This window comes from Saccostrea echinata, unplaced genomic scaffold, assembly GCF_033153115.1.
Source record: "Saccostrea echinata isolate AGI-Se365-2 ecotype Australia unplaced genomic scaffold, CSIRO_AGI_Sech_v1 ptg000010l, whole genome shotgun sequence".
In the NCBI taxonomy this organism is placed as follows: domain Eukaryota; kingdom Metazoa; phylum Mollusca; class Bivalvia; order Ostreida; family Ostreidae; genus Saccostrea; species Saccostrea echinata.
Genome location: NW_026889759.1, coordinates 4,322,156 through 4,350,076, shown reverse-complemented (window position 1 = coordinate 4,350,076; position 27,921 = coordinate 4,322,156). Strand labels below are relative to the sequence as shown.

Here is a 27,921-nt window from a genome sequence, read left to right as displayed (position 1 = left end):
GTGTGAGGATGATGCAGTGTTCCAGGAATTTGTACAACCTGTATTATGCACACAGATTCAGACACAAGCTAATTATCAGCTGGGGCCACTTAATGATTTCACTTTCACTCTAGTTTTGTCTACAACATCAAGCAAGTTCTTGGAATCCATTGCTAAGACATGAGCTGCCTTCAGCATGCCCTTTCTGTACTCGACATCCATGGTTGTCGTGCTGTACTGGATCGCTAGCTTCATGGCAGCAATAAGTGATGCCATGTCAGTTGATAAAACATTTTGCGCCATTTGTACCTGAAATGATACACCAAACACATATCATTAAAATGCCATTCTCACTTGCAAGATTTAAAATGACAATTTTTGTGAAAATGATCAAATTGAAGTTAGCTACAAATGCAGACAAAGACGTACATCATGGACAAATGAGGCAGGAAGAGTAGGGATGAACTCATCCACTGCTCCTAAAAGAGTACGCAGCTTCACTCCAATGTCCTGTAACAAAGAATCATTCTTTTTTACTGGAACAACAGTGGGACTACAAAATTTTTCAATTTTCAGTGATGTACTTAATATGCGAAATATTAACCCTAAAAATGTAAATGGTGATTATGCAATCTTTTCTTCTTTTAGAACTAAAATATTTATGAAAGAAGGAAAAAATTTCATTAGGTGCAAGATTTACATGTACTTAATTCAAAAGACATGCCATTTTTTAAAAATTTGAACAAATTTGAATCGATGTCACTATTGAAGAAGAATCAGTTAAAATTTAACGAGGTTGGATCCTGATATTTAAAGTGTTAAACTTTTTTTGTCAAGTATATTTTTAGTTTCTACACATATAGCTTAATTAAAAATCAAAACAAAAAATGGGGGTCAATATGCTTCTTTTGGCGCTACAGTACATTTAATATGACCTTTTTGCACTGAAATTTTTGTCTTAATCAAAAATCACATCTTCGACGTTTTCCCTCCAATGCTTTTATCCAAATAAATCATGGGACAAAATAAACTATTAGCCTATTTGAAAAAAGACACATTAAAATTGTGACTAAGAAAAAGTTTCAAATTGCTTCGCATAATCAATTATTTGACCTTTCTGCACTCAGAAAATGTGATTTTTCTGGCATTAAAAATTTAGCAAGCAGGAAAATTATTTTAAAGTCTTAAACTTTTGCTGAATTTAAGCAGATTGATCAAAGTTATCTTATATATTCAGAAAAGAAAAACAAAAGTGGGGGTCTATGATGTAAATTTTTAGATATTACTAAAAAAGTGTTAATTTTTTGTTAAAATTGGCTCAATTTTTTTCCTGGACTTTCAGAATATATTTACTATATTTGTCACAATATAATGAAAGAATTCATAAGAAATAATTTAATAGATATTTCAGAACCAGAATAAAACATTTCAGTGCAAAAAACAGCTCTGTGTGCAACCAGCATGGAAAAATAGGAATTTAAACTTAACAGTACTGTATATACTTTAAAAGGGAAAAATTGATCATTTTCTTCTAAAAAACCTTCCGCCACAAAATATAGTTCCTGGCTTAATCCTATTTGAATGGAATTTAATCACGTTTTTTTCATTGGATATAGTTTAATTTGCATTGTAGAATCCAAATTTAATGTTAGAACTTAAAAAAGATACAGAATTTTAGAAATAAAGGTCCAGACCAAAATCTGCTCAAAGGCTCAGGATCGAACCTCCTTAATTCCCACCAAAAATGATGAGGTAATTTAAACAGATTCTCACTTTGACAAGGTCTGTATATTCCTCGGCTTTTACTCCACTGGCTTCCTTTGTCAAGGTCATTACAGACCGCACAACATTAGTAGTACTATTGTATACATTGTCATTAGTCCTGTCCAACTCAGGAGGCTCTGGTTGCCATGGTGATGACACACCATCTGACCCACTTGTACTACTACTTCTGCTACCACCTAAAAATATTTCAATATTTCTTTTTTTTAAATTGAACTTGAGACTTGAAATCTTTCGGACATTCAAAAAAGGTCTTCCTCTTTGAATTATTGAATGCTTGGAAGTGACACCTTGGTTATACATAACACATCTCTTTATTGTAATACAAACATACCGATAAACATACATGAATTGAAGAAGTTAAAAGGTTTGGTGTAGATGTTTTTATTGGGGGGAGAGGGGTAAAAATTACTTTAACTCTCCACATTCTGGAATAATTCTTAATAACCTTCCTCAATCTGAGATGTATATTTTACAAACGGCACTACAATATTTCATTATTCATCTTTCTTTCCAACACTTACTTGATGTGCGACTTGTCATTCTGTTGATGGCATCTGGATGAGGAGGAATGGGAGGATTTTCTTTCTGGAGGGGAAGAGTATTTGCTGGGGAGCGATTATTGGAAACTCGCCCTTCCTGTTTGATTGCACCTGGCCCTTTATCTCTTCTCTAAGAAATAAAAAGAAAATTACATTTTTGCAGTATTTACTATTTTTTTAATCTTCTAGAATCTAAGTAATAGCAATCTGACTAAATGAATTTGAGTTTATGTTTGTTAAAGTCTTGTATAAGCTTACTAGGTGTTTTTCTGAGTCTTGCAGCCACTTGGCATCCTCCTCAGACTGCTTCTGTTGGAGGATCAACTGCTGTTCTATCACAGTTGCATCTTCCGAATCGTTCAGAAGCCTCACCGGCACTTGTGGCACCCACTCATTATCAGAGGACGACTCCTGGTGAGGATTCTGAGGTAAAATTTCAGTTATCACAGTGGAATTAATGGGGGTCGGAGAGGCATTTCTCTGACCCGTTGACAACATTTCTGACAGTTCATGAGGATTTCGAGGCACATGGTAACCTGGGTAGCCTGCCCCTCCTCTTCCCATGTCTGGCACAGATTCAGAATTCTGATGAAGGTGGTGATGCTGTTGCACTGAGGTGTAACCAGAAGATGAGGGGAAGTAATTCTGCAGGTTGATTTCTCGAGGCCCCTGGTGACCTGGGATCATTGACATGATTGGAGGACCTGTGTGGGTAGGGGCTGGGGGTTGCTGTGGACTGGGTCCCAGTGGTGTACTGTGACTAATGGGAAGGTGCGTGGTGCTTCCCCAGGAAGGAGGAAGAGATTCTACACTATGGTTGCTGGATAGATTTGGGGTGGATCCAGCTGGTGTCATGAAATTGGGGCGGGCTGGTTTCGGAGGAGGTTCCTCAATATCTGATCCACTGGATCCTGCTAAAAAACACAAGGAACATGAATTTTTATTAATGTTGAGATCTGGAATTTTTTTTTTTAATCAATTTGCCAAAACATAATTGTCCTTAGATTTCAGACCTATTCTGTAATGTTGAACTTACTCCAATTGATCTCCTGTATCCTTCTGTTATCTCTTTTCATCTCCTCAACCTGGCGATTTCTTTCTTCATCTAAAATTTCTCTGTAAAACAAATGAACTGTCTGATTAAAATAATTAATCCAAAATGCAACATAAAAGTATATGTAGTTCCAAAAATAACACCATTATAAAAAGTGTAATTTAAGATAAAATATGGACGAGACTTACCGCAGGCGTACTTTGACATCAGAAAATGATGGTCTCTTAGAGGATTCATACGACCAGCACTGGCACATGAGGTTGTACAGGGAGGGTGGACAATCAATTGGGAGGGGGAGTCGCTCCCCATTCTCTATTTTCCCAATCACATCATTGTTTTTTACTCCTTGGAATGGTTTAATGCCATACATCAGAATCTCCCACATGCACACTCCTATATAAAGAAGAAAGAAAATTCATCAACAAGGTCTTACATGAAATTAGTAATAACCTCAAAACATTTTGCTAACAAAATATTTAAAGTGTGCAAACATTAATTTTTGAATCAATGTCAGGAAAATGAAATCAGTTTGAACATTAATATTTCATCCTGTGATCAAAATATTCAAACTCTTTGAAATACTAACCAAACATCCAGACATCACTAGCTGTTGTGAATCTTCTAAAATTTATAGACTCGGGGGCCATCCATTTAATAGGGAGCTTCCCTTTTGAAGCTGAAAAATTAATTTTACTTTGTTAAACTAACATCACCATGGACAAATAAGGAAAATGAGTTTATCACTTTTGTATATATCTGTTTCGACAGAAAGTTTGGAAAAATTTTTGACATAAGAATGAATGACTGAAATACCTTTATAATAACTTTGTTCATCTACAATTCGGGACAAACCAAAGTCTCCCAGTTTGACACAGTCATGAGAGGACACCAAAACATTTCTAGCTGCTATATCCCTGAAATTATGAATATTACAGATGTTTATTCTTCTACCAGAATACCTAATAAAATATTTCTGAAAACAAGAAAAAGAAAAACCTCCAAAATGAAAAAGAAGAATACCTATGGACAAATTTTTTGCTCTCAAGGTAAGATAGGGCTTTGCTGAGCTGATGACAGTACAACATCAGGGTACACAGGTCTAGCCTTGTACGGTTGTTTTGTAGGTAGGCTCTCATCTAGAAGATAGGAGCACAGGTCAATGAAATCATAATTGTATACATGTGTACGGCCAAAAAATGACAGTACTAACATCAAAATGACTGCAATAATACTTCCAATACTATTTGGGGAGTTATTGATCTTATCAATAGATGTACTTGTATTAATCATTTTCTTTTTTTAAGATGCACACTAACCTCTCCGTGTTTGGCTAGCTCCATGACGATCCAAACAGGAAGTGTCTCAGAACAGATTCCTACCAGGTGGATAATGTGGGGGTGATCAAACTGCTGCATAATCACTGTCCAAAAAAAAAAAATCATAAAATATAACAAAATTAGGATATTCACAGAACAATCCCCTCAACAGAATAAAATTACTGCATTCATAATTTGCATTATATGAAATCCCAATATGTCTATAACTATCATATGAACTATCTTACACATTAGAAATATTAGATGTATATGTAAATATACATGTACATACATGCTTCTTCAAGGAATTTTTCCATCATGGAGTCCTCATTATCCTCTTTACAAGTTTTCACAGCTACTGCAGACTGCAGACCATCCTGTCAAAAGAAATATTAGCTTGATCACTCTTACACGTTTGGGGAGGGACAGGAGATGAAAAATCGGATTTTTTTTTCTTTTTAAAATTTTATTTTTTCAACTAATCAAAAATCAGTAATTTAGATATTTACATGAACTAATAGTAAACAAATCTAAACATTCGGGAATTCCTGAAGTAATGCCTTTGAATATAAAAAAAAAAAATTTTCCATGTGGTATTAATTTACACTATGTATGCAGTAACAATTTTCCATGGAAATTTGTCCCAGCATACTAGTACCTAAAGTACAATTAAGGCATATAGGGGCAATCTTAAGAAATCTGCATAATTTTCTACCCATGGATTGAACAGAAATTATGATTCTGCGTGGGAAAAAGCATGTTTACAGTATTTACCTTGTCTGTGTAAAGTCCTTTGAACACATCCCCGAACTGGCCCTCTCCTAGCACCTCCAATAACTTAATATCCTCCCGCTTCAACTCAAAATTACGAGCTGTAAAAAAATGACAACAAAGTCAGCAAAGTGCAAAACATTGAAAACATTGAAATTTTGGCCTGATAGCTTTTTCTTCCACTATTGAAAAGAGAAGGTTACTTTTATTCAGAATTTGAAAGAATTTTCTTGTGGCCACCAACAATTTGCACCCGATTTCAAAATGTTTGGTTTCAGAATACAATATGTCAATTTACACCATCTTTACAAATGTATGTGACTAGATTAAAGTATATATGTACACTTAACACTCATGTACAAGTTTGCAGAATTGCTGTTTTGATTCTTTATGTACATTGTTCATGAAGATTACTGCAGGCATAAAGTGTACATGAACTTGCAAATCATTCCTAAAGTTTATTTGATTCATAAACAAGCCATGCATTAGCCACATACTGTTGGTCATGCTTTGTAATGCTGGGGAAGTCGATAAACTTTTTTTACTTAACAGTATACTAGGTCAGCAAATATCAACACAATCCCCCCCTTTTTTGGGGAATTCTCAGCTACCTACAGTTGAGAAGCCACACAGAAGCAGTATATACATTGTAATTACAGAACTACTTAGACACATCCTTACACAATACTCATATCCTGACTCTTTACTACTACCAGAATTTACTGTATTATAACATTTAATCCATGATAAAGTGATAATGAATTAGTGGGAAAGAAATATATATCCTTTCAATCCTGCTGATTAAAAAAATTGCTTGACTAAATACATGCAATTATTGACTAAGAATATACACAAAAAAATCTTTGAGATAATACACGTATTGAAATTTATAATTTTATTCCAACAATGATCCATGGATGTGTTTTAGTCAAAATAAGCCAAGAACTAACTAAAATTAGGTAGGATTTATAACAAGTACTAGTAAAACAACATATTATAAATTTAACTCCCCATATTTTCTACATGATAATTTTTGATAAGAATGATTCCAAATGATTAATCACATCTACTAGACAACTAATACAGGAGAATATCACACCAGTTTTTTTTAAATAATTTTTTTTTATTCAAATATGATTTAGGGGTTTATAGGTAAATATGATAAACTTGTTAATTATTTTGGACCAGACATGCATGTTTGTACACAGATCACGATGCACGCAGTCGCACAACTCACTTTTCTTTCGTCGTCTGCTACCCAGAGGGCCTATGACACATGAAAACATGTCAATGATGATGTTAAAGAAGATGTCACTGATTAGTCTCCTCATGTTATGCAGAAGACATGATTTTAATTAATAATCTGAATTTTTATTTTTTATTATAGTTAAAAAAAAAAAAAATGTTTTTCATCACTTATTAGTGTGTTACTGAATATATTTCTTTAAAGACCGACATCAGCTTACAGTTAGAAGTATTCAGATATAACAATGGAATTTGGAAAAGATTGACAATTATTGCATTGTGTGTGTGGTGTAATGTCTAAAAGACATTTAATGTTGTATGTTCCTCTGATGTCAGAACCTAATTGAACATGTAGATGATAGTTTTCAATGAAATAATGTTGCAATCAAAAGAAAGCATCAATACTATCAAACTAAACAGGAAATAAAATGCATGTACTTAAATACAACAATCAAAATTCCAGTCTTAACATTTATAGGTAAATACAACAGAGAGAATATATACAAGAAAGGTTAAAAATCGTGTACATGTTAACAACAAAATCAACAAAGACTATAGTTTGAAAAGTGAATTCAAAGGAAGGATTTTTTTTTTTTTTTATAAATGTACAAGTGGACACTTTTAAAACAAACACAACGTTAAAGAGAGAGAAAGTGAGAGAGAGAGAAATGGCAAACTTAATAAAGAAAAGAGACATGATAAGAAAAAGACAAGTACATGTAATGTATAAATGAAAGTTGAAATGAAAGCAAGGGGAGTTCAGATTGGAAATTGAGCAGAAAGATCAGAGAGGATAGTACCTAATTTCAGTGACTAAAGAAGACTTACAATTTTTGAGAGTGGGAGGGATTTTTTCAGTGAAGGGGGGTGGGGTTTGAGATAAGGAGGTTTTCTATGTTCTCTCACCTGCTGGAGTACTGTAATCCCCCTCATCCTCCACGATCTCAGCGTAATCTGAAATCCCTGTAACAACCACAGGTTACAAATGAGACGTGACATAGCACTGTTATACATCGTGACATGATATGATGGTGTGATGGGTGTACTTCATGCCATGCACTGAATACAACAATAATTTTAATCAATTAAAATAGAGTATCATTTGTTTAGTTAACAAAATCTGCCATACAGCCACACACCATCTAATTATTAAAAAAACACCAAAGAGTAATAAAAATAAACTCATTCCACATTCAAGTAAAAAGGGGCTAATAATTACTATACACTCCAGGTGGGAGAAATATAAAGGTGATCAAAGGTAGCCAAGGGGTGGATCTACTCACTGTCATGGTGGATGATGTCTTTTTGTCCCGACTTCTTCATGCTGGACTTGGGGGTTCGTGGAATGCTATCCCCTGAAGTGGCAATTGATAAACAATGTAAGCATTAAAGGGTCACATCATTAGTATGAACATGTAAAAGCAGACAGGAAGCTGGCAAGGACATCACTTCCTGTGTTGTCATCAAACCACATGGAATGTCAGTTATGTAGTGTATATGCTTCCATTACGTAAATTCAAAATTTCCTAGTGACCAAACTTATGACTTATTAACTAAATGATGTAAGTTTGTGTCCAATAATCTTATTAATCAGGTAATTCTAGTCCTAAATATATACACCTAAGGATCTGTATTTAAAAGTGATTCAGAATCAAATAGCATGCCGTAATTGGAATGTCTGGGGGAAACATAATGAATTGCTGGTATACTGGAGGTGCAGACTTTCCATTACTTCCTTGTAATAAAAAAAATGCAAATGTATGCAATTCTAAGTTAGCAATAGCTACTACAAAATGTATTTGTAAAAATAAAATGATAAAAAATGTTAGTAAAAGAAGAATATAAAGAAATATAATAATGTCAAATTCAAAACTCTGTGACATGCATAGTTCATGCATCACAAACCTTTTTCTAAGCGTGTGAGGGCTTCCTCCACTGATAATTGCCAATCCATAGAAGCTTAATTAATAAAACCAGAGGAAACAGATGTATATGTACCAGTCAACAAGGACAGAAACACTATACACATTAACACAGAGCAAAGTGAGACTCATTCAAGCAACAACAATTCTAGATGTATCTGTAGATGTTACAAGTACCAGATTTATATATAGGTACAAGTACATTTTCACAATAAATAAATTATTCCTGTTTCCTCTTTCCTCAGAATCTATGGGAATAACATAAGGTAAGTTTTTCTCTACCATTCTATACAGTTCTTATTAAACTATTTTTAGATACAATAAAGCTGTACTAGGGAACGATTCAGAATATGAACTTTGGACTAAAGTATCACACTAATTTGAGCAGGTGTTCAGATGTTCAGACAAGATAAATGTATCAGGTTCTAGAATGATAGAACAGGAACTGCATTTAAAAAATATTCAGTACAAATGTTCAAAATGAGCAGTTCAGTGCTGCAGAACTGATTGTGTACCCTACATATTTTATTCTAATTATTAACCATAGAAATATCCAATTAAAAATGTATCCATCACTGTTTCATGTAAATTTAATTTGTAAGGTTTCTTTTGCATTTTTTTTAAACATCTTCCTTTTTCTCTCACAGGAAATGATGATGCATTTCATTTTACCAAGAATATGATTCATAAAGCTAGAAGTCTTCGTCCATTTGAGTATATGTATACACAATATGTACAGAATAATATATCAAATATTTAAGTATATGGACAAGGCATAATTTTTTTTATTTCATATCCAGAGAAATTATTAATCTACATATATAAAGAAACAATCCAATTAGAGATATGAATCATTTTTCTTGGAATGGTTATACTGCTTACACAAAGCACAAAAAGCCAAACAGACAGACAGACAGACAGAACTACACACCTTTCCTTGTCCATAATGAAGTACTGATGTCATGGACAAGGCGACAATAGCCATCAATGAGGTCTGCCATATCCTCCACCTCTGAGGGTGAGGAGGTGATAGTGAGGGGGTCCACCGCCCCAGCAATCTTAATCTGGAGGATCCCCCTTCCATCCTGTGTGGTGGTCTGTATGGACTTCACTTGAGAAAAGTCTGCCATATGTACAGGCTGAAAGTAGTCATGTTTAACATAAAATATAATATACAGACCTCTTGCATAGATATACAGTCAATCCTTGTTATCTCAAACTCGATGGGACCAAGATAAAAAAATCGAGATAACCAAGGATTTGAAATATTAAGGGCAAAATCTACTTTAAGAATAAGGGGTTGGGACTTCCAAATCACTTCGACATATCCATGGTGTTCAAGATATCAGTATTCGAGATACCAAAGTTCAACTGTAATTAATGGTAATCATGTGGCTTATATCATTTAAAGAAACAAGCCTGATACACAGTACTACTGTACACTTACAGATGAAGATTTCTCAGTCTGGTAGCTTATTCCAACCTCTGGTCCAATCACAATCTCCATGGAAATGCCCCAAGAAGTAGTAGACTACAAATGAGAGAAGTTTAAGAGAATATGACAAAGCATAAAACATTTATGATTTATAAAGTCATTATAAGAGAAGGCACTGCCTCAATAAATTCCACTGTTTCTGTATAATTCCATTATCATTCAAGTAAATGAATCCCCCTGGTAAAACATGTATAACTAAATAGAAACTCCCAAGATAATTAAATCAATATAAATTGTTAGTGTTTTTTTTTTTCCCATGGAAATTCTTGATAATAATATTTCCTATCAAAAACAAATCCACAGACTTCCCATCTTTTGTTCCAATATATACGTGTATAAGCTGACAGTAAATTACTTACTCCCACATTACATCGGAATCTCTCTTGGTCAAACTTGTTCACCGTCGCCAAAGTCTCAAAAAATTTGTAAACACACTCATGCTCCTTCAATTGGGCATACTGCTTAAAATGGTTCTGAATTAATTTCCTAAGGTTCTTTGACTGCAAAACAAAATGAAAAAAGATCAGTTATTAGTGTGTATTTTGCTTTCAGAATTACCATTACTTTTATACATGCACAGTGTATCCAGGTATAAATGATACAATTTTTTTCAAGTTATATGACTTACAGTTCACACAATTACATATGTAAATTCAGTTGAGTATACATTTGTACCGAAGTTGAAATAGAAGGTTTCCTTTTTATATAATTTATTTTAATCTCTTTTTTCCCTACATAAAAAGTACCCTTTCAAGGGAAAGATTGGTATCATAATCCTGTTTGATTTAATTTCTTGGTCTTAACTACATCAAGCAACAAATACAGTAATATTCTGCACTTTTTACATGGAAGGAAATAGCTAGATTACACATGTGGATCGTGGCAATGTCATATTATGGGATTTATGTACATGTATATCAAATTCTTTTTTTTTCTTTTGACCTTCTTACCTTCATGGAGTCTGTGACTGACTTTGGAAGAAATCTTTTAAAACCAATCTCTTTCTCTAAATACTCAAAATTGGATTTCTTGTCTAAGGCTACTTGTGGCATATCTTTAAAAAATCTCCTACAATGAAATAAATATTCATCAAATGTTTTGTGTTTCTCACCATACTCACTGGCTGCATTTCAATTAAAACCATTTAGTTGATGAAAAAAAGTTAAGTAAATTTTTCAAGATCAGAAAAATCAATTGAATTTTCCTAAAACAGTAGTATTCAGCCATATTTCCTTTCAAGAAACTTAATACAGAAAAGTAAATATGTCTGTAAAAAATAATCAAGGAAGAAGAAAATCTGTGTAGATCTTTAATAATTGCAGTTATTATTACACAAGTTATGAGTGCATATGGAATACTTAAAATTTGCTGGCTATAATTTCACCGTACCTCATTTCTATACAGCCTAATCGGATAGCAACATCTGGTTCTATGGATTCTGCTATGTCTCGCATGTAATCATTCCGTACCTATAAAAACAGGTCCAACTTATTTTTTTTCCATTTCATACAGGTATGTACCATTTTACCTTCTAGTAGCAATTTAAAGTGAAAATATAGTAGACGTAATTATTACCCTAAGATTTCTATTTAATATTCAAAACAAAAGTATGGGAACAAACAACTCATGATTGTACTGCTGTTTGAGTATATGATTCACTACATGTACTAAAAAAAACTACTAACAACTTTTTTCTATATATATGATTTAATAAAATTATTAGAGCAGGAAATAAACAAATCCACTTACTTGGTCATATAAGTAAAAAAAGGTCACTTTATCTCTGGTGTATAGGTCCGCTATATTCTTTGGTAAATATCTGACCCTCAACTCATACCTAAATAAAAATAGAGAATAAAGTAAAAATTTAAAACAATAGGCAGGTGCTATCTGCAAAAACACTGCTTTTCAGAGCTTCCAGTAAGTGCTTGAAATCATACAGATATAGGGTGGTTCTTTTACAAGTCACCAGAAACATGCTTAAAAATTCTCAATCCACTTTAACACATTACACTTTAGTTATCAGATTTTGGCTGGGAGTCATCCTAATGCACTTTGTACACTCAATTTACAGCCATTTTTTAATGCTACTGGCACCAAATGTATGAAGCTTTCACTGAATCATAACAGAAAATATTTATTGTAAAAACTCGATTCATAATTAACACCTCCAAATGGATTTTTGAAAAATTTGATGTATTTGCAAAACTCTCCTCATCAAAGCCAGTGGTATATTGTTATGATGACCAATTCCTACTCATCTTTGACCTCTTATAATCATATGACCTCATCTTGACCTCATCTTGATATGCATGGTTTTAATTAAGATCTCAGCCAAACATGGGAGTTTTCTGTCTGATACAGAGCATTTATCATATTTAAATTTCTCCATACACAGACACACAAGTGGAGAGAAAAAAAAAACTGTGATCTTAAGGATACACAACTATGATTTGGAAAATTTGTGTAAAAATAATAGGGCTTCTGAAATTCCTCAACATATTTTCATATTGCCATTACCTCCATTCTTCAGGTGGGTGAGAGGACTCGTACTTCTGCCTGACCTGGTACATGGACAGATTATTGTGTAGCCAGTAGGACTCTTTGGACTGTAGGTGTACCAGTTTGAGGGCATAACATTTGGAATAATATCGTTCTCCTGCAGCTAATCTGCCTACTACTAGCTTGATGATGTCCTAGAAGAAAACAGAAAAAATATACATAAAACATATGTTAAATGTACTCTGATACCTAAAAAATGTCATACTATGGTTAATTAAACTATTACATACTACACTTGACTCCTCAACTCCTCCTAACCCAATATATAAATTCATTCCTTAATTCATTCTGCTTAGTCTACGATTCCTTACTACCCTCTACTTTATTAATTCCCTGACCCCTTAATAGATTAAGTCAGTTTTTAGGCTGAACTTTAATACCCCCCTCCCCCAAGTACTCTCGTACTAACTAATACTAACCAACCCTTTCTCCCTTTGTTAGGAGAAAAACAAAAAAACATGCCCTTGATTATGAAATAAATTTCTTAAATGCTTTAAACTTTTATTATTCCTTTTTTGTAACTTAAACACACACAGAATTATCATTGCTACATTAAAGTTGTCTTGCTGTTAACTGAAATATTATTTAAGAATTTTCTGCATATGTTTTTAAAAAAACCTAGATGAATAGGTATGGTTACACTTAGTTAATGATTTTCTGAAAACATGCACACACCCTTAAGCACACAATAAATTAAAATCAAAATAACATGTTATTAAATAAAATGGCATACTCAAATTTTCAAATCATACAAAAATCAATATAAATTAAAAGTTGTTTCCTTTTTTAAGACATTCAGGAGGAAGACATGTGCACTGTAAACAATAGGATTAGAACAAACAATGGGTTTTGTGTTAAAAATAAATATAGGAAAAAAATCTGAGGCTACTATTGTTGAAGCTATAGGGCTATTATTAGTTATGCGTAGGCACTTAGAGGGTTAATACGTAAGTATATGGGATCCTTGAAAAAATGCATATTGGGCGAGGCTTCATGGGGTTCTTGAAAAAAACATATTTGGCCAGTTGTAAGCTGCTCGAGCCCAATATGCATTTTTCAAGGACTCCATATATTTCCATATTACCCCTCTAAGTGTCTACATAATAAATTTATCCTGTCAAAGATTTTATTAAGTTCATTTTCTCCTGAGTGAAGCAAACCATTCCTTGACAATTGTTTACATTGTGACATCGTCTGATGCTAATGTGACCTTCAGTTATTAAGCTCCTTGAGAGGTTTCAGTTTCTTGAAAGCAGTAGGTCACATGGAGGGGATATATTGATATGATATTGGGTCAGTAGGTCATGTGGAGGGGGCATATTAACAATATCATGTCAGTAGGCAGCATGATATGGTTTTATACAGTATTCTTCTCAACCAATGAAATTTCAAATTTTTTTATCAGAGGCAGGATAAACTAGCTTGTAGTAATTCATAAGTTTGACAATTTTTTATGCATAGCTTTTAAAACATCATCTTATATAGTGTATTAATTAGGATTTTACTACACTCCTGAATCTTGACTTTAATATATGATCTGCCATTAGGGAATTACAAGAGGCTTATATTTGTCTTTTTAGTTGTGCAGTGTAGGTATAATACTGACAAGGTGTGTCCTTGACCTTGTCATGGATGTCAGATTCAGATGAACTAAAATAAAGATGGCTTAATTAATAACTGTGTTTTGTCACCTTGGGAACATAAATCCTTTTTTTTTTATCAAACCAGTGTGCCAGTGTGCATAACAGTGAGCTACATGTACAAGTGTACGTCTTGAACTCATTAGAGTGATTAAATATGGTAATGATCTCTATACATGCACATAAAAAACTGAATGTAACTCAAGTTAAGTACCCATGATTCCTGGGTATATATCCTTCAAGTTCTTGAATGACATTACCCATTAAACCAACATGCAAATCACATATTTCACCCACACATAAACTGGTGTAACAAAACAGAAAGACGCACAAATCAAAATATGAAAGATATAAAACATGTTAGGACACAATAAATGAGAACACACAAATCAACATAATTATACACATGCGACAAAACTGCATAGTAAGACCCCACGTGTGGTTAATATCTGACTCATGTAACACGTCCCGACTTCCTATGGGTCCCTTTTTTGAAAATACTTGCTATGTGGTTAAAATCAATATATTTTGCTTATTATACCTGACGGTTTCCCCTAGACTGTATGAGTCACACAAAACAACTAATGGTAAACAACTCCCTCTCTATTAGTTTACACTTTGATTTACCTGCGTTCAATTAAAAATCGGTAATGCTTTTAACAACATGGAAATTGCTTTTTATTTTAGGTTAAAGGGTACATCAATGTGATTTGTAACTACAAAGTGCATCACTTACATGATAATTACCACTTTAGCCCTGTCACCAGAATGGTAAGACTCAATTTATTCAATTTATTACCACAATGAGTCTGAAGGGGGGGAATTGGGGAAGGAAATTTCAGAGTCAAGCATTCAGCTAAAAGTTTATTTTTGGTAATAAAACCAAAACAAACACATTTTTATACTGAATGACCAATTTTCAATAAAATTTTTCAAAATTTTACAAATCTTTGAACAAAAAAATTACTATTATTCAATACTGGGTTATTCAAAGAAAAAAGACTTAAAATCCATAACAGACATAGGTTTAAGAGGAAAATGGGGAAATTACATTAAAAGAAAAGGACCCAACATAAAAAAACACCTGATTAATGGGAAAATAAAGCCAATTTTTTAAGGAAAAAAAAAATATCCATAAAGCTATACATGGGTTGTGGAAAACAAAAACTGGACCCTTTCATGCAGGTCCCCGTGACAGGGAAAATCAGCAATGTTCACATCAAGCCAGTGCAAAAAGGTCATAAAATATACCACTACACATTAGACAGATATCCCGGCTTACCATAATCTAGAAAAAGGAAAAATCAATTCAGATGTGTTCAGAAATATGTGAGATATTACATATGATACAACATCATCGCTTAGATACAGAGATATGCACTAAATCCTCTCTAATAAATTTGATTTTTGCACCATAACACTCCATTTCAGATTAAGCTATGAACAAGCTCATTCTCCAGATTTCTGAATTCCAAAGTTCTTTGTAGAACTTGAAATGCTTTACAAATCTATTCTTCTGCATTGTCAGGATATGTGGATACAAGAAGTGATCTAGAATACTAGTGAAATTCTCTAAACGCTACACATTTCTAATGTCATGCACTAAATTCCTTGCCGTTAAGTCATCTTTACAAACCATGTTCTGCTACTCTATACTACATGTATAATTCACTTAATCATGATTTTAAAAAGACACTTACTGCCAAGAAAAAAAATTCCTGGAAATATTTTCCCATGAAATGCTGATAATAATATCATTCCTAGGCTAATGAGTTTCTAGAAATCTCTGCATAAAAGTTGTAAAATTGTGGCCATTCACGGACACTTGAGTACTAAAGTGCCCTCAATGGCCATTTTTGACTATTTACATGACTGAAGACAATGTCTGTCATCTCTCTGTTTCCTGAATAGTCCCTATTTCCTGATATAATCTCTACTGTTATATTTAAAAGGCAATTAGGCTCACCTTGACATCCGTAGCATCTCCATATTTCACCATGTTGAACCCCCCATTTGGGAGGTGGACTTTGAGGATGGATCTGTCCATCAGGAAACGTTTGACTCGTAGGTCACTCTCGTTTTCGGCGTCAATTAAATCGGAGCACTGCTCACACTCTTCATCTTGTATAATCTTCCAGAGTTTACTCCATCGTGCGATCTGAAAGAGGGAAAATGTTCGGCTATTAATGACAATACAGGTTTATAAATACCTGGTACTATCACGTACAAACTTATATGTGTTCCATCAACTGGATGGTGTATTAAACTTTCAAGCTTGTAGACTCTCGAGAGACAGAAAGATACACCATCAAGTAGTGGATCTTGATCGGTTAAGTCCTTTCCACTACACAGATAATAACAAAAAAAAAGTTTGGGGTGGATAAGAACATACACAAAGTGTTGTAATGTTGTGAAAGAATGTGCAGACTATCCTTTAAATCATCTGCTATATAAAACTGAAAGACAAAACCACAACCTGAATCAGCGGGTTGCAAAGTCAACAAGTCATGGTGAGTTTTCTAATAGCTGTGTTTTTTTCTTATACAATATATTCCAATTTATAAATGACCTATCATCCTTGTGCAGGCCTATTTTCTGAAACCTAATACAAATCTATGAGCAAAAAATAATAAACAACACAATATGGTAGTTCACGTTCTGGACTAAAATATGAATTCTATAAATCAATCACTTACAATTTTCCATACATGTCTAGTAAATCACATTTTAAACAAAGTTCTTCATGATCTCACTATATCACCATTTAGAAATTGAGCTCCTATATAATATATAATAGATCACAGTATCACCCTGTATATAATTTAAGCTCCTATAAGCCGAGTTCTTTATCTGGTACCGAGGACTATACTCGGAATCTAGTTTACACCCTTCATATTATTAAGTTCAGCAGTTTCCTTCACATCTTCCTAATCAGTTCCTCATTTCCATAAATATATCTAATTGTGAAAACTATCATTTAGGAGCAAATCAAGTCACAGTTATTCCCAAGTGCTGTTTAGAGGGACTTGAAATTATTTCACATAGGCTATTTCTATCTGAGACTTAACACGGGAGAGCTCCACTACAGACAAGCTGATGGCACAGAAGCTTGTCTAATGATAAGTTCTCAATGATTTTGTGAATGACTAAACATTAGATAGGTAACACAATAACCACACCTTGCATGAATACACACACACAACAACACTTGCACATGTGGAATTCTTGTAACATGACCCTTTCACACATCTGTAGAAGTGAGCTGTTTATTTTACCTGGCAAATTCCTTTTCTAACCTCAGACCCCCATGACCCGATCACAGGTAGATCCAATACACAAAATGTAAACAAGTAAACAACACTTACACTGGCCAGTAACCATTTATATCCCCACTGTATAAATAACTTCCGGAATATGTCTGTTGACCCACATTCTGACTGGCTCCTCCCACACTAGATATGTAAGTAAAAGGCCCACTCTGATGGCTAGGGGTGACCCCCTAATCTCTCACCAGACACCAAGAAATCTCACCAGATGTGAGCAGTGGGGGTACTTTTCTAGCACTACAGATTAGGCCACCTGTCTTATAGCAGGCTAGCTCTGTTTTGACAGCCTCTTAAAATACATTGATATGTTTCTAAATAAATAACACAATGAATGGCAACTTGAGAATTGATGGATTACTATTACTATAGAAAAAGAATGGCATGCCATTGCTATAAGCACGTGTTTCACAGGGAAATGGAGACAGAAAGAATAAAATGTAATAAACAGTTAACAAACTGCCAAAAAAATGTCGGAGAAATGCATTCATGTATGACTAACAGTTAATAAAGTGATGAATGTAGCAGTACTGCACCACTGGCAGATCAGGTCATATGCAGAGTATCTGACTAAGTTTTTGGTCATATTTAAACATAAATAAACAGTTATAAAACAGAATCCATAAGCTGAACCAGTTAGCAGAACTGCAGCCATCACTAAAATGAAGGTTCTTTTGTGAATCTACTGCTTTATATGTATATTGTTACATTTCCTCAAGAATTACTAAGGAACTCGAATCAAATAAGGCTTAACAAAATACCGAAGCAAAGTTTAAAAGAAATTTTTCTGTACAAATACAAAAAAATGAAAATCTGTGAACTTAGCATAAATCATGTTGACCCAAAGAAAATTGATTGGAACTAGAAAACAGCCTATAATCAAAAACAGACCTCGTCAGTGTCCTCGTAACATGTGGAACAAAAGCATCCGAGAATCATTTTACCCCCCGTACTCACACAAGTCGCCTAACTTACTGTCAACACAGTAAAAAGTGAGTAACATCAGCGACAGTACATAAGTACTTTAAAACAAAAAGCCACTCGACACTAACCTCTTCATCTCAATTGTTTCCAAATTCCTTTCACTTATAGTCTTAATCTCATATATAAGTGTAGGCTCGCCACTGATTTCTTACAAGGTTTAGCTAAATTTCTCGGAACACACACACGGTAATATTTATTGTCTCAAATTAATGTTTCCTTATTAAAAGAATTATATCAGGGTATAATATCAGTTGCCCAAAAATATTTTCCTGCCATAGTGTCTGCAAGTATTAGACACATGTATGTATAAAATGACTTGTTAATTATAATGCAAGTATATGTAATTTCCTTGATCACTTTAATACTGATATGACAAGGAACCATCGTCACAAACCATGGCCAAAGTGTACGATCCTCTCCCATTCTGGCCGTGGTTGAATGATAAGAGAATACTTCACAGCTCATTAAAATATTGACCAATGCGACTACAGCATAGTCGGATAATGAACTTTGATGCGACCTTTAAATACCCAATTGCAGTATACGAAATATATCTTGTATACTGTTGATGTCAATTGTTTACTTCAATTGCGATGGAAACAAATATTGTCATTGGCTGAACATGACATCACAATATAGAGGCGTAAATATTCAAGATAACAAAACTTTTTGTGATCAAGCAGCCACGGGTAGGAGAGAGCTATATACGGACTCCGGACCGTGGCTTGAGACGATGACAAGGAACAAACTTCAATAACATTTGAAACCGAAATGAGTCTTCTCTTCCAAGACAGATTACATGTATTAATAAATAAATCATCAATCCTACTCCCCAGATGAAAATAATTGTCTTTGTTTAATTTTGTACCACTCTGAGCATAGGAAATATATGATTTAAATCTCATTTTAAAGTATCAAATCATGCAAATGTTGAGGTTTTTTGGTATGATTTAGTCCATTGAAGATTTATCTAGTAATTACCTATCACTGATGAAATTAAAACATTACAAAAATTTACAATTTTGACACATATTTGAAAAATTAACTAAATATTTCACAACATTTAACCATATTTCTGATCCTCTGCTCCAACACTAAACCTCCTTGCATGTATAAGAAAGATGAACAAACATTTGCATCTTCCTATTTTGCAGGGGGGGCTTTCAATCTGAAAACATGCATTGTAATTAGAGGACAGCATTAATCCTAATCAAACTAAAAATCAAATTCTCACCCAGCCAACTGTATAGCTGTTAGTTTGGAACTGTTTTTCTCAATCTATCAATCTGACAAGACAAAATCTTTTTTGACAAGAAGACACTACAGTACAGTACACTGTTGCCAAAATCCATGTTTACAATGATATATTGACCCTGTGCCACATCACCTACAGCTACTTCTGGTCTTTATAGTCAAGTTGTGCATTCCTGTTTTTTTTTTTTTAGTATTCTTTCTGGCAACTTGTTTTGGTTTGATTAGGTGCATGGCAACTCAAAGAGGGTTATAAAAAATGTTAAATCACATATAATTACTATACTAAACAGTTTTACTATATATGCTGTAAACAATTTAAGAGGAATTTCAAAATTAACATAAATATACCTTTTTACCATTGAATATAAAACAAACTAGAAAAATCTTTTAAGGAACACAATAACTGGAGTTCCTGTTTTTTGTAATGTGCCAATTTCTTTAACTATCCCATTGGACGATACTGAAAAGAGCTAGGCATTATTTTTTATGATTCATAACAAAGCCCATACAATGATCAATACAATACTGAAGGCCCAGCAATGCAATCTGCCTGACAAGTTAAGAAATAACACATTATAAATATTGATGGATGATTAGGTTTTCAGAAAAAAAAATTCACATAATAATGTGAAGCCCACATTCCTTGTTACACAATTACAGGCAGCAAACTTTGAGCCACTGCAAACCAGATTTTCTCATAACGCATCCTGCTGTTTAGGGAAAGCTAAATTATATTATTCACAAAAACCATACGCTTCTCTTTCCTGCCTCACAGACATACAAACAAACAATTGTCAAAGAAGGTGCCATACTTCGATCAAGTTATATATGAATTATTAATTTAACCCCATTGTCAGTTCATGTCCATAAATCTTGTGGTTAATAGATATGAAATAAAAAACCCACATGAAACAGTTTATAATGAAATTTAAAGTGCAGAAAATCAGAAATGTGGATCAATGATCAAGTGGGGTTTTATACTAACAATCAATGTATTCCATTCATATCGCAAAGATAATCCATTCCTTGGTAGATCTGTTGGAGCTTATCCTTAAAAATTTGCAAAAAGAGGGTCACAGATCACATAGAGGCTGTCTTATGATCAATAGACTGGCAAACATTGTTAATGAAAATCTACAATACCACAGATAGAAGTCTGTTATTGTATGTAATTAAGGTTTGATGCTTTAAATATACATATATGTTCGTAAATACATGAGAATGAGGCGGCCATCCAGAACCTAGGTCAACTGTCAATTCAAAAATGAGGATTACTTAAAGAGGATTTCTATTGCAAATCACATTACGTGTTATAATTGCATGTCTCTGTATAGGAATCGAATTAAACTTCAACAATAGATAAACAAACAAAGGATTACTCCCAAACATACAATTTAATCCAAATAACTAGAAAATAGGATGGTGTTCCCTCTAGCATTTTAAACAAATAAGGAAATCATTGAATCAAAGGCGTGTGCAGCCAAGTCGTGAAAATTATTGCCTTAGCCCATAAGGGTTCTTATATAATTATATACTACACAAGTAACACAACAAAGTAATGGCCATCGTCCAAATCGGGTGAAGAAATTTGACTAATTTATGAACAGGCTACATTTATGACGTTATAGGTACTGTTATTACTGGGTAATACACAAGGAGAATGTTCAACACACACACACACCCTTACCCCTGTTACAGAGCCTCACATTAAAATCATTTACATGAACATGACAATACCTCAGAGAGACGTTTTGAGATGCCTTTGGCATGGGACAGTTTCATGGTCTTAAAATGGCAGCAGCAGCAAGAATAAAGCCAGCCCCAGCAGCGCTGGGAGGAAGTCTGGTCACCTTCGTAAGTCTGTGGGGGTGGGCGATGTGTACAGATACTGGTCAGTGTTCCCTCGTGGGTCAGATAGACTAGGTGTGGTAGACCCACATCTCCTATAGGGTATGTAGTCTTTGAAGAATTTGTAGAGTTGGTCATGGTCAATTAGTCTGAGCGATTCTCACCTCCCCTCTTTGTTGTCAGTGTGTGGGTACAAGCAGAGATAATAGTTCTATCCCCTCTGGTCAGACAACTCAATGAAAAACAGTAATTATCCCATTACGAGGAAGGTCACATCAGATAAGCTTGTCACCCGATTAACACACATAATTACCATTTCCTCCTTCAAATGTTTTTGTTTCATTTACTGTCATAATGTACACAGTAGTAGATTGATGATATCCTTATTGTGAAAAAACTGTCACTAAAAAAATACAACCATCATCACAGAAATTTTTCACTGAGAAACCATAGTGTCATCTTCACTTGTGGCGCAATTACTTTGTTCCCTCATCCTAAGCTGCTGGGAAATGGGAATTATCCAGCATATTGATTTCTCCACCATAATCAACAGCCGTCTGCTTTAAACCAGGGAATGATGCATTTTGTTCAACTCCAACTTGCCTTCTTTCTCTCTTTCCATTCTTCCCTGTATTGTCTTTTTATTCATATAATGTGACATGTGCTGTATTCAAAATCTTCATTAGCGATTTAAATATCAATTTTGGCTTGATCGATTTACCTAGTGTAAAAATCTGCATTAGTACAAATTCATTCATCCACAAAATAGCCTTGCCCAAAGGTAAACAATAGATTTTGTGCAGTCATATTCCCGGATCATACAATGTACTGCAGTGTTTACTCAGTCTTGATCCCACAGGGACTTAGAGCCGTTTGACATTCACTGACTTCACCAGTCGCGCTTATGTTTTATTGACATAATTATTGTGATAAATATAAACTGCACCTTTATCTTCCTCAGGTAATTAATACAGCCCTACAGTCATACGAGGCTCCATCTGTTTTGTCTACAATGGCAGTATTTTAGGGCCCAGTCAATCAAATTTCTCACATTTCTATTCTTAAATGTCTCCTCTTTACACCTTAAGCGCCAAAATACCTCCATTTAATACATCCCGTGGTCAGAATAAATCTAATTCTTAAAAAACATTTCAGCTCTATTTAATAAAAGAAAGTGTAATTTAAGATTGCTAAGCCTCATTTTAAAATAGTTCACTACTTACATATCTTCTGCATGTCCATGCATAGTCATTCTGACAAAGACATGGGCTTATGAATGATATCAGATTCAAATCTTAAAATGTGCATCATTTATAAAGAACAAACATTTCAAAAGCATACAGGATTTGATTTGAAAATTCTCATTCAATTAGATCAATAAATGGGTCAGAGTTTCAAAAGACGATGTACCATTACTGCTTTACTTGACAGGAAATTGTTTTGCCAAATCAATAAATCTGATATTGCAATCAAACCTGTTTTCCTCGTTTATTCACACAGTTTTTTCAGTTTAATAAAAAATTCATATATCAATAAACATATCTTGTTATTGATAAAAGCTTTTTGGCAAAAAGATTAGCTTCTTCATTGGAAATTAGCTCATTGAACTGTCAAATCAACCATCAAATGTTTTTTTTTTAAAGTTGGCATATGACAGTTTAGTTATGCAGAATTTGAGAAATCACGGTGGACTGTCATTTATGGTCCAAGTTTGTGTTCAAAAGACTCTTAATTATTAATTTGGAATATAACGATTCACATACCTCATAATACAATGCATACCTCAATTAACTATGCTTAGAGGAACAATATGTACATGTATCTCAAAATGTACAATTAAGAGGGCTGGGTGGTTGTGGCCATTTCCAGACTATATTGATCTCCTTTAGAAAAAGAGCTTCATATAAAGATATACAAAAAAGATCAAATTTTAAAACTAAAACGTATGAAATTTTTGTTTGCCAAATGATAGTTGATAGCTTAAGATATCATATCTAAAAAATTAAGTTATATCTGATGGTTAATTTGTTGACCTCCCAGCCTCCTTAAGGTTCCTCCACTCTCTGCTCGTTCATATTAAATCTTTCCTTCTTGTTTATGATTATCCAAAAGAACTCTAATCTATGATTAAAATGCACACAATTTCAGCATACCTTGTGGGGTAAAATTTGACAGAAATGGCCAGTAAACTCTACAATTTTAAAAAGGAATAATTGTCATTTATACCAGTTAGAGTTATCTCTCTTATCAGAGTATCAATGAACCTTAAGATATGAAAATTAAAAATAGTACTAAGATAACTATTCATTAAAATCAAAAGAATTAAACCAAATAGGCCAAGTTCTTATTCTAATGAATAATCTTGCCCTTGATCAAAAGTGTGCATTTGAAGACATATTATTTTTTAAAAGCATATCCTAACTACCCTTAATGAAGATCTAAGCAAAAAGCACAAAAAATAGGCGGGTTTTTAAATACACAATCCAAGTGGACTGTGGGTCCAAAATTTTTCATTTGCTTTCTACGAAATGCTGAAGACAAACCTGACTCTGGCATCAAAAAAATTACACATGTATGTCAAAATAATTAAATCAACTAGGTCAAGTTCTTATTCTAACGAATAACCTTGCCCTTGATCCAAGGTCAAATTAAAAGATACAAGAGATTGACTGTGAGGGGAATTCCAGTTATGTAGATATTTATCATGAAATTAGCAATCTTCAAATGTTTAATACTGTAACTTGAAAACCTTTGATCAGCTGTTCAATGAGCATGTATCTCAATAACTTTTTATAAACACTCACCATTACAAGCTATGGAACTTTCCCGATGCATATTAATTTTGAATATGTTTCAAAATCATTGAAATTTTCAATTTTTTTTTTAAATACTAGCTACAAAAAAAATTAATAGTATTCCACTTCCTGGATATCTTATGAAAAACTTGAGACTGATTACACTACACCTGTTCAAGTAAAAAGGCCTGTACTGTAGCAGTGTAGTAATCCAAATAGATTTTTGAAACATGGATGAAAAAAAAAAGACATGTCTCATTGCAAAGTAAAGATGTATGGCAATGGGAAGAAAAATTAACATCAATAATAGCCAAAGAATTAATCTTAGTACCTCCACATGATAACACAAACAGACAAAATGGAATTTGGAACCTCCCTATAGATAAACATAATCTTTTTTTGCGAAAAAAAACCTAAAGAACTATACATTTAGTTCAATACAAATGCAAAACAATCAGATGGTAAGTTAAAACAGCATTTTCTGAGGAATATAAACACTGTAAGACCTAAAAGTCTTGTTTCCTTACAAAACAAGATGTCAACATATAGCTGTCACTGCCATTATGTACACAAATCAAACACATCTGTAGCAATCTGTTACATACAAACCTACACACCTAATCTCCTCAATTATCAGGACAATACTTGTACAAAAAGGGCAGTTACCTCTGGTTATCAAATCCAGAACCCATACAACGTACACACAAACCACACAAAAATAAACAATCATAGAGGAAAATGACAATAACGGCAGTTATTATTAGAGATGAATACTCACTGGACCGTGACATGCCCACAATCAATGATGGATTTTTATCCTGCACACAGAAATTTTTTCTGCCTCTGATAATGCACAGCCAGATTTTTACATCCACATGGTTTTACTTCATTGTTATCAGTAAATCTACACAAATTCCGCAGCATTTAATGTTGCCAACATCTTATATGTTAGAGAAAAATCGCCCTCTCTTTGCTACCACGCTCCACTCCCACTACGTTTTGAACCAACAAAGAACGGTTGACATTTGTGCAGGCCTTTTGACTTTTAGACGTGGGTTTCTCTCTGTCTATATGAACTTTCGACAATGTTTCACACAATTTGTTAATGAAGCGAGACTGATGTGTACAAAGCTATGAGGTGTAATTTTTCAGCTCATACAGATATGGGTGGATTGCTATAATATTTTATAATTGAAATATAAAAGCAAGAGAAAATGGAGCTTTTCTCATTAATGTAAACTAATAGTAGATTACACATCTGTGATTCATTGCTGGCAAGCATCAAGTGTAAAGACATTTAATCATCATTCAAAATTAATAATTAGATAAATGTTCCAACTTTTATACAAAAAAAAAAGAACTAATTTCAGGTTTCCTTGTAAAAACTCAAGGGTTAAGGGTTAAGAATTAAAGAGATTTCAGAAGTACTACTTGAAAAATTTAAATTGTAATGTATTCAAATGTTTAACAGGCAAGAACTTTCATTGACAAGGAAGTACTCCGTTTTTGTTTTTTATTTTATGATGGTGAAAAATTGAGAACATATGATGACCAAAGTCAACCTTGGTACAAGGACTCAAACATGAACTTTTTAAAAATATATTTTAAATATATATTTAGAAAAAAATTATCAAAAATCTGCAGTTCACTTCTATATGATGCCCTAATGTTGATAAACCAATTCAAACTTCCCATTATTTCCTCAGAAAACATTTCCTGATCTTAGGTATATCTCCATTATATCATTAAACCAGTAAGTGAGAAGTACTGGATAACAGTTAATTTTTCTCCTCATAAAATATTCTAAGTAGTGTCTTGTAAAATTTATGATAGGCCCTCACCACAGCGTAATCATAATTATGTGCAGTTGAGGACGTATTAATTTTTAAAAATTGAAGAGATGTTGCATCACTGCCAAATATAATTAATTTCAGTAGAATTTCCATCTACAGGTTAATGTATTACCAGTACATTGATCAATACTGTAGGCTTCTTTCTAAACAGTGACCAGTTGTACAGGTATAAGCATTCAAAGCACCATCATCGTCATTTAATCACATATAAACAATGACTTATATTTATCAGTAATAATAAATCATTTGAAAGACATATATATTTAGGAGACATTATATGATTGAATAATTCCTAGTTCTCTGATTGGCTGAAATCCAACAATGTAGAAAAAAATACTATGTTATGTTCACCTGCACGTGACCTTCCAGGTGAACATTAGGATTTATTTTTCCTACATTGGACTAAAAATAGATTGAGAACTTCCAAATTGATACAAACAGTTCTTGAAAGTTATTCACTCACCTGACTTCCACTCAGGAGAACATAACATTCAGGTACATAGAATCGGGAAGAGATAGTGAAGGGGGCTTGCCCCCTCCCAAGTCCCAACACTTTTTTTCTGAATGTAATTTTTTACTATTAATTTAGTATAAAAATGTTGTTCAATGAAAGGCTGGTCCCCCATAAAATTTGGAGTTGGAGAATTCTCTTTTTTTTTTGGGGGGGGGGGGGGGGGGGGGGCTTGTCAAAGATTTTTTTTTCAGGTAAGTTGTCAATTTTTTCCCCTCATACCCCTCAAAAAATTGATCCTATATGCCTGACATTTTTTGTCTACATTGCACCTAATACAGATTAACAATTCCAAATTTATGTAGCTGTTATGTTTATCTGATCTCTGCTTCTCTTAATGCTTTTGCTGAACAAACTCTATCATTTAATCATTAAATCATATAATACAACAATTATTGCTTTTTTTTCAGTCAATATGATGGTTTAGCTACCTTCAAAGTACAATATTCACCTTGCCCTTTGGGTTTGGTGAATATTGTACTCCTCAGGTGGCTAAATTTTTAAATAAACATTGGCCTAAGAAACAGCAATAATTGTCTAATATATTTATAAATGAATAAAATATTCAGGTAACCATTTTTTTAGAAATATAAATACTGTGACTAGATGATACCAGGATAACCCATTAAAGCTCCAGGGCTTATTTCCAATGGAGTCCTAAAAGCAATGGCTATGGGGTCCCTATAACACCCGATACATTGCCTTTAAATATAATTAAACAATGCTCAAAACCATTTTTCACAATAATATATACCTTTACTACCCAAAAATGAAGAAGTGTTCAAACTGATAATATTCAGGATTTATATAATACTGGAGCACTCGTTCATACTGTGCAAAATAGAGTCAAATTATTTAATTCATTTAGTATGTGACTACTGATGTTACATGCAAAATGATTTTAAAATAAGTAAAATGTTGCGAAAATGATTTTAAAATATGTAAAATGCTGTAAAAATGATTTTAAAATATGTAAAGCACTTATATAATTAGAATACAAATGTATAAAACATACCTGCAGTTACCTGTAATATGTCTTGGTTAT

General features: G+C 33.5%; 1 protein-coding gene across 14 annotated transcripts; it reads right to left on the bottom strand.

Moving 5' to 3' along the window:
* On the bottom strand, nt 1-27,921 carry LOC133184201 (focal adhesion kinase 1-like). Of its 14 annotated transcripts, none has more exons than XM_061319148.1 (26): nt 27,902-27,921; nt 16,275-16,466; nt 12,627-12,802; nt 11,856-11,943; nt 11,496-11,575; nt 11,057-11,174; nt 10,466-10,606; nt 10,059-10,142; nt 9,543-9,750; nt 8,595-8,648; nt 7,973-8,044; nt 7,596-7,652; nt 6,682-6,711; nt 5,448-5,545; nt 4,966-5,050; nt 4,674-4,777; nt 4,378-4,493; nt 4,171-4,271; nt 3,944-4,033; nt 3,546-3,750; nt 3,340-3,419; nt 2,562-3,217; nt 2,286-2,433; nt 1,753-1,940; nt 409-489; nt 1-288 (listed from the first exon to the last, which is right to left on the bottom strand). In XM_061319148.1, exons 2-26 carry the CDS (start codon nt 16,353-16,355, stop codon nt 76-78), a joined length of 3,354 nt encoding a protein of 1,117 aa, XP_061175132.1. In that variant the 5' UTR covers nt 16,356-16,466; nt 27,902-27,921; the 3' UTR covers nt 1-75. The 14 variants fall into 14 exon arrangements, with proteins under 14 accessions (XP_061175132.1, XP_061175130.1, XP_061175127.1 ...); XM_061319146.1 differs by having other exon boundaries at nt 27,892-27,911; XM_061319143.1 differs by lacking the exon at nt 27,902-27,921 and adding an exon at nt 25,291-25,463.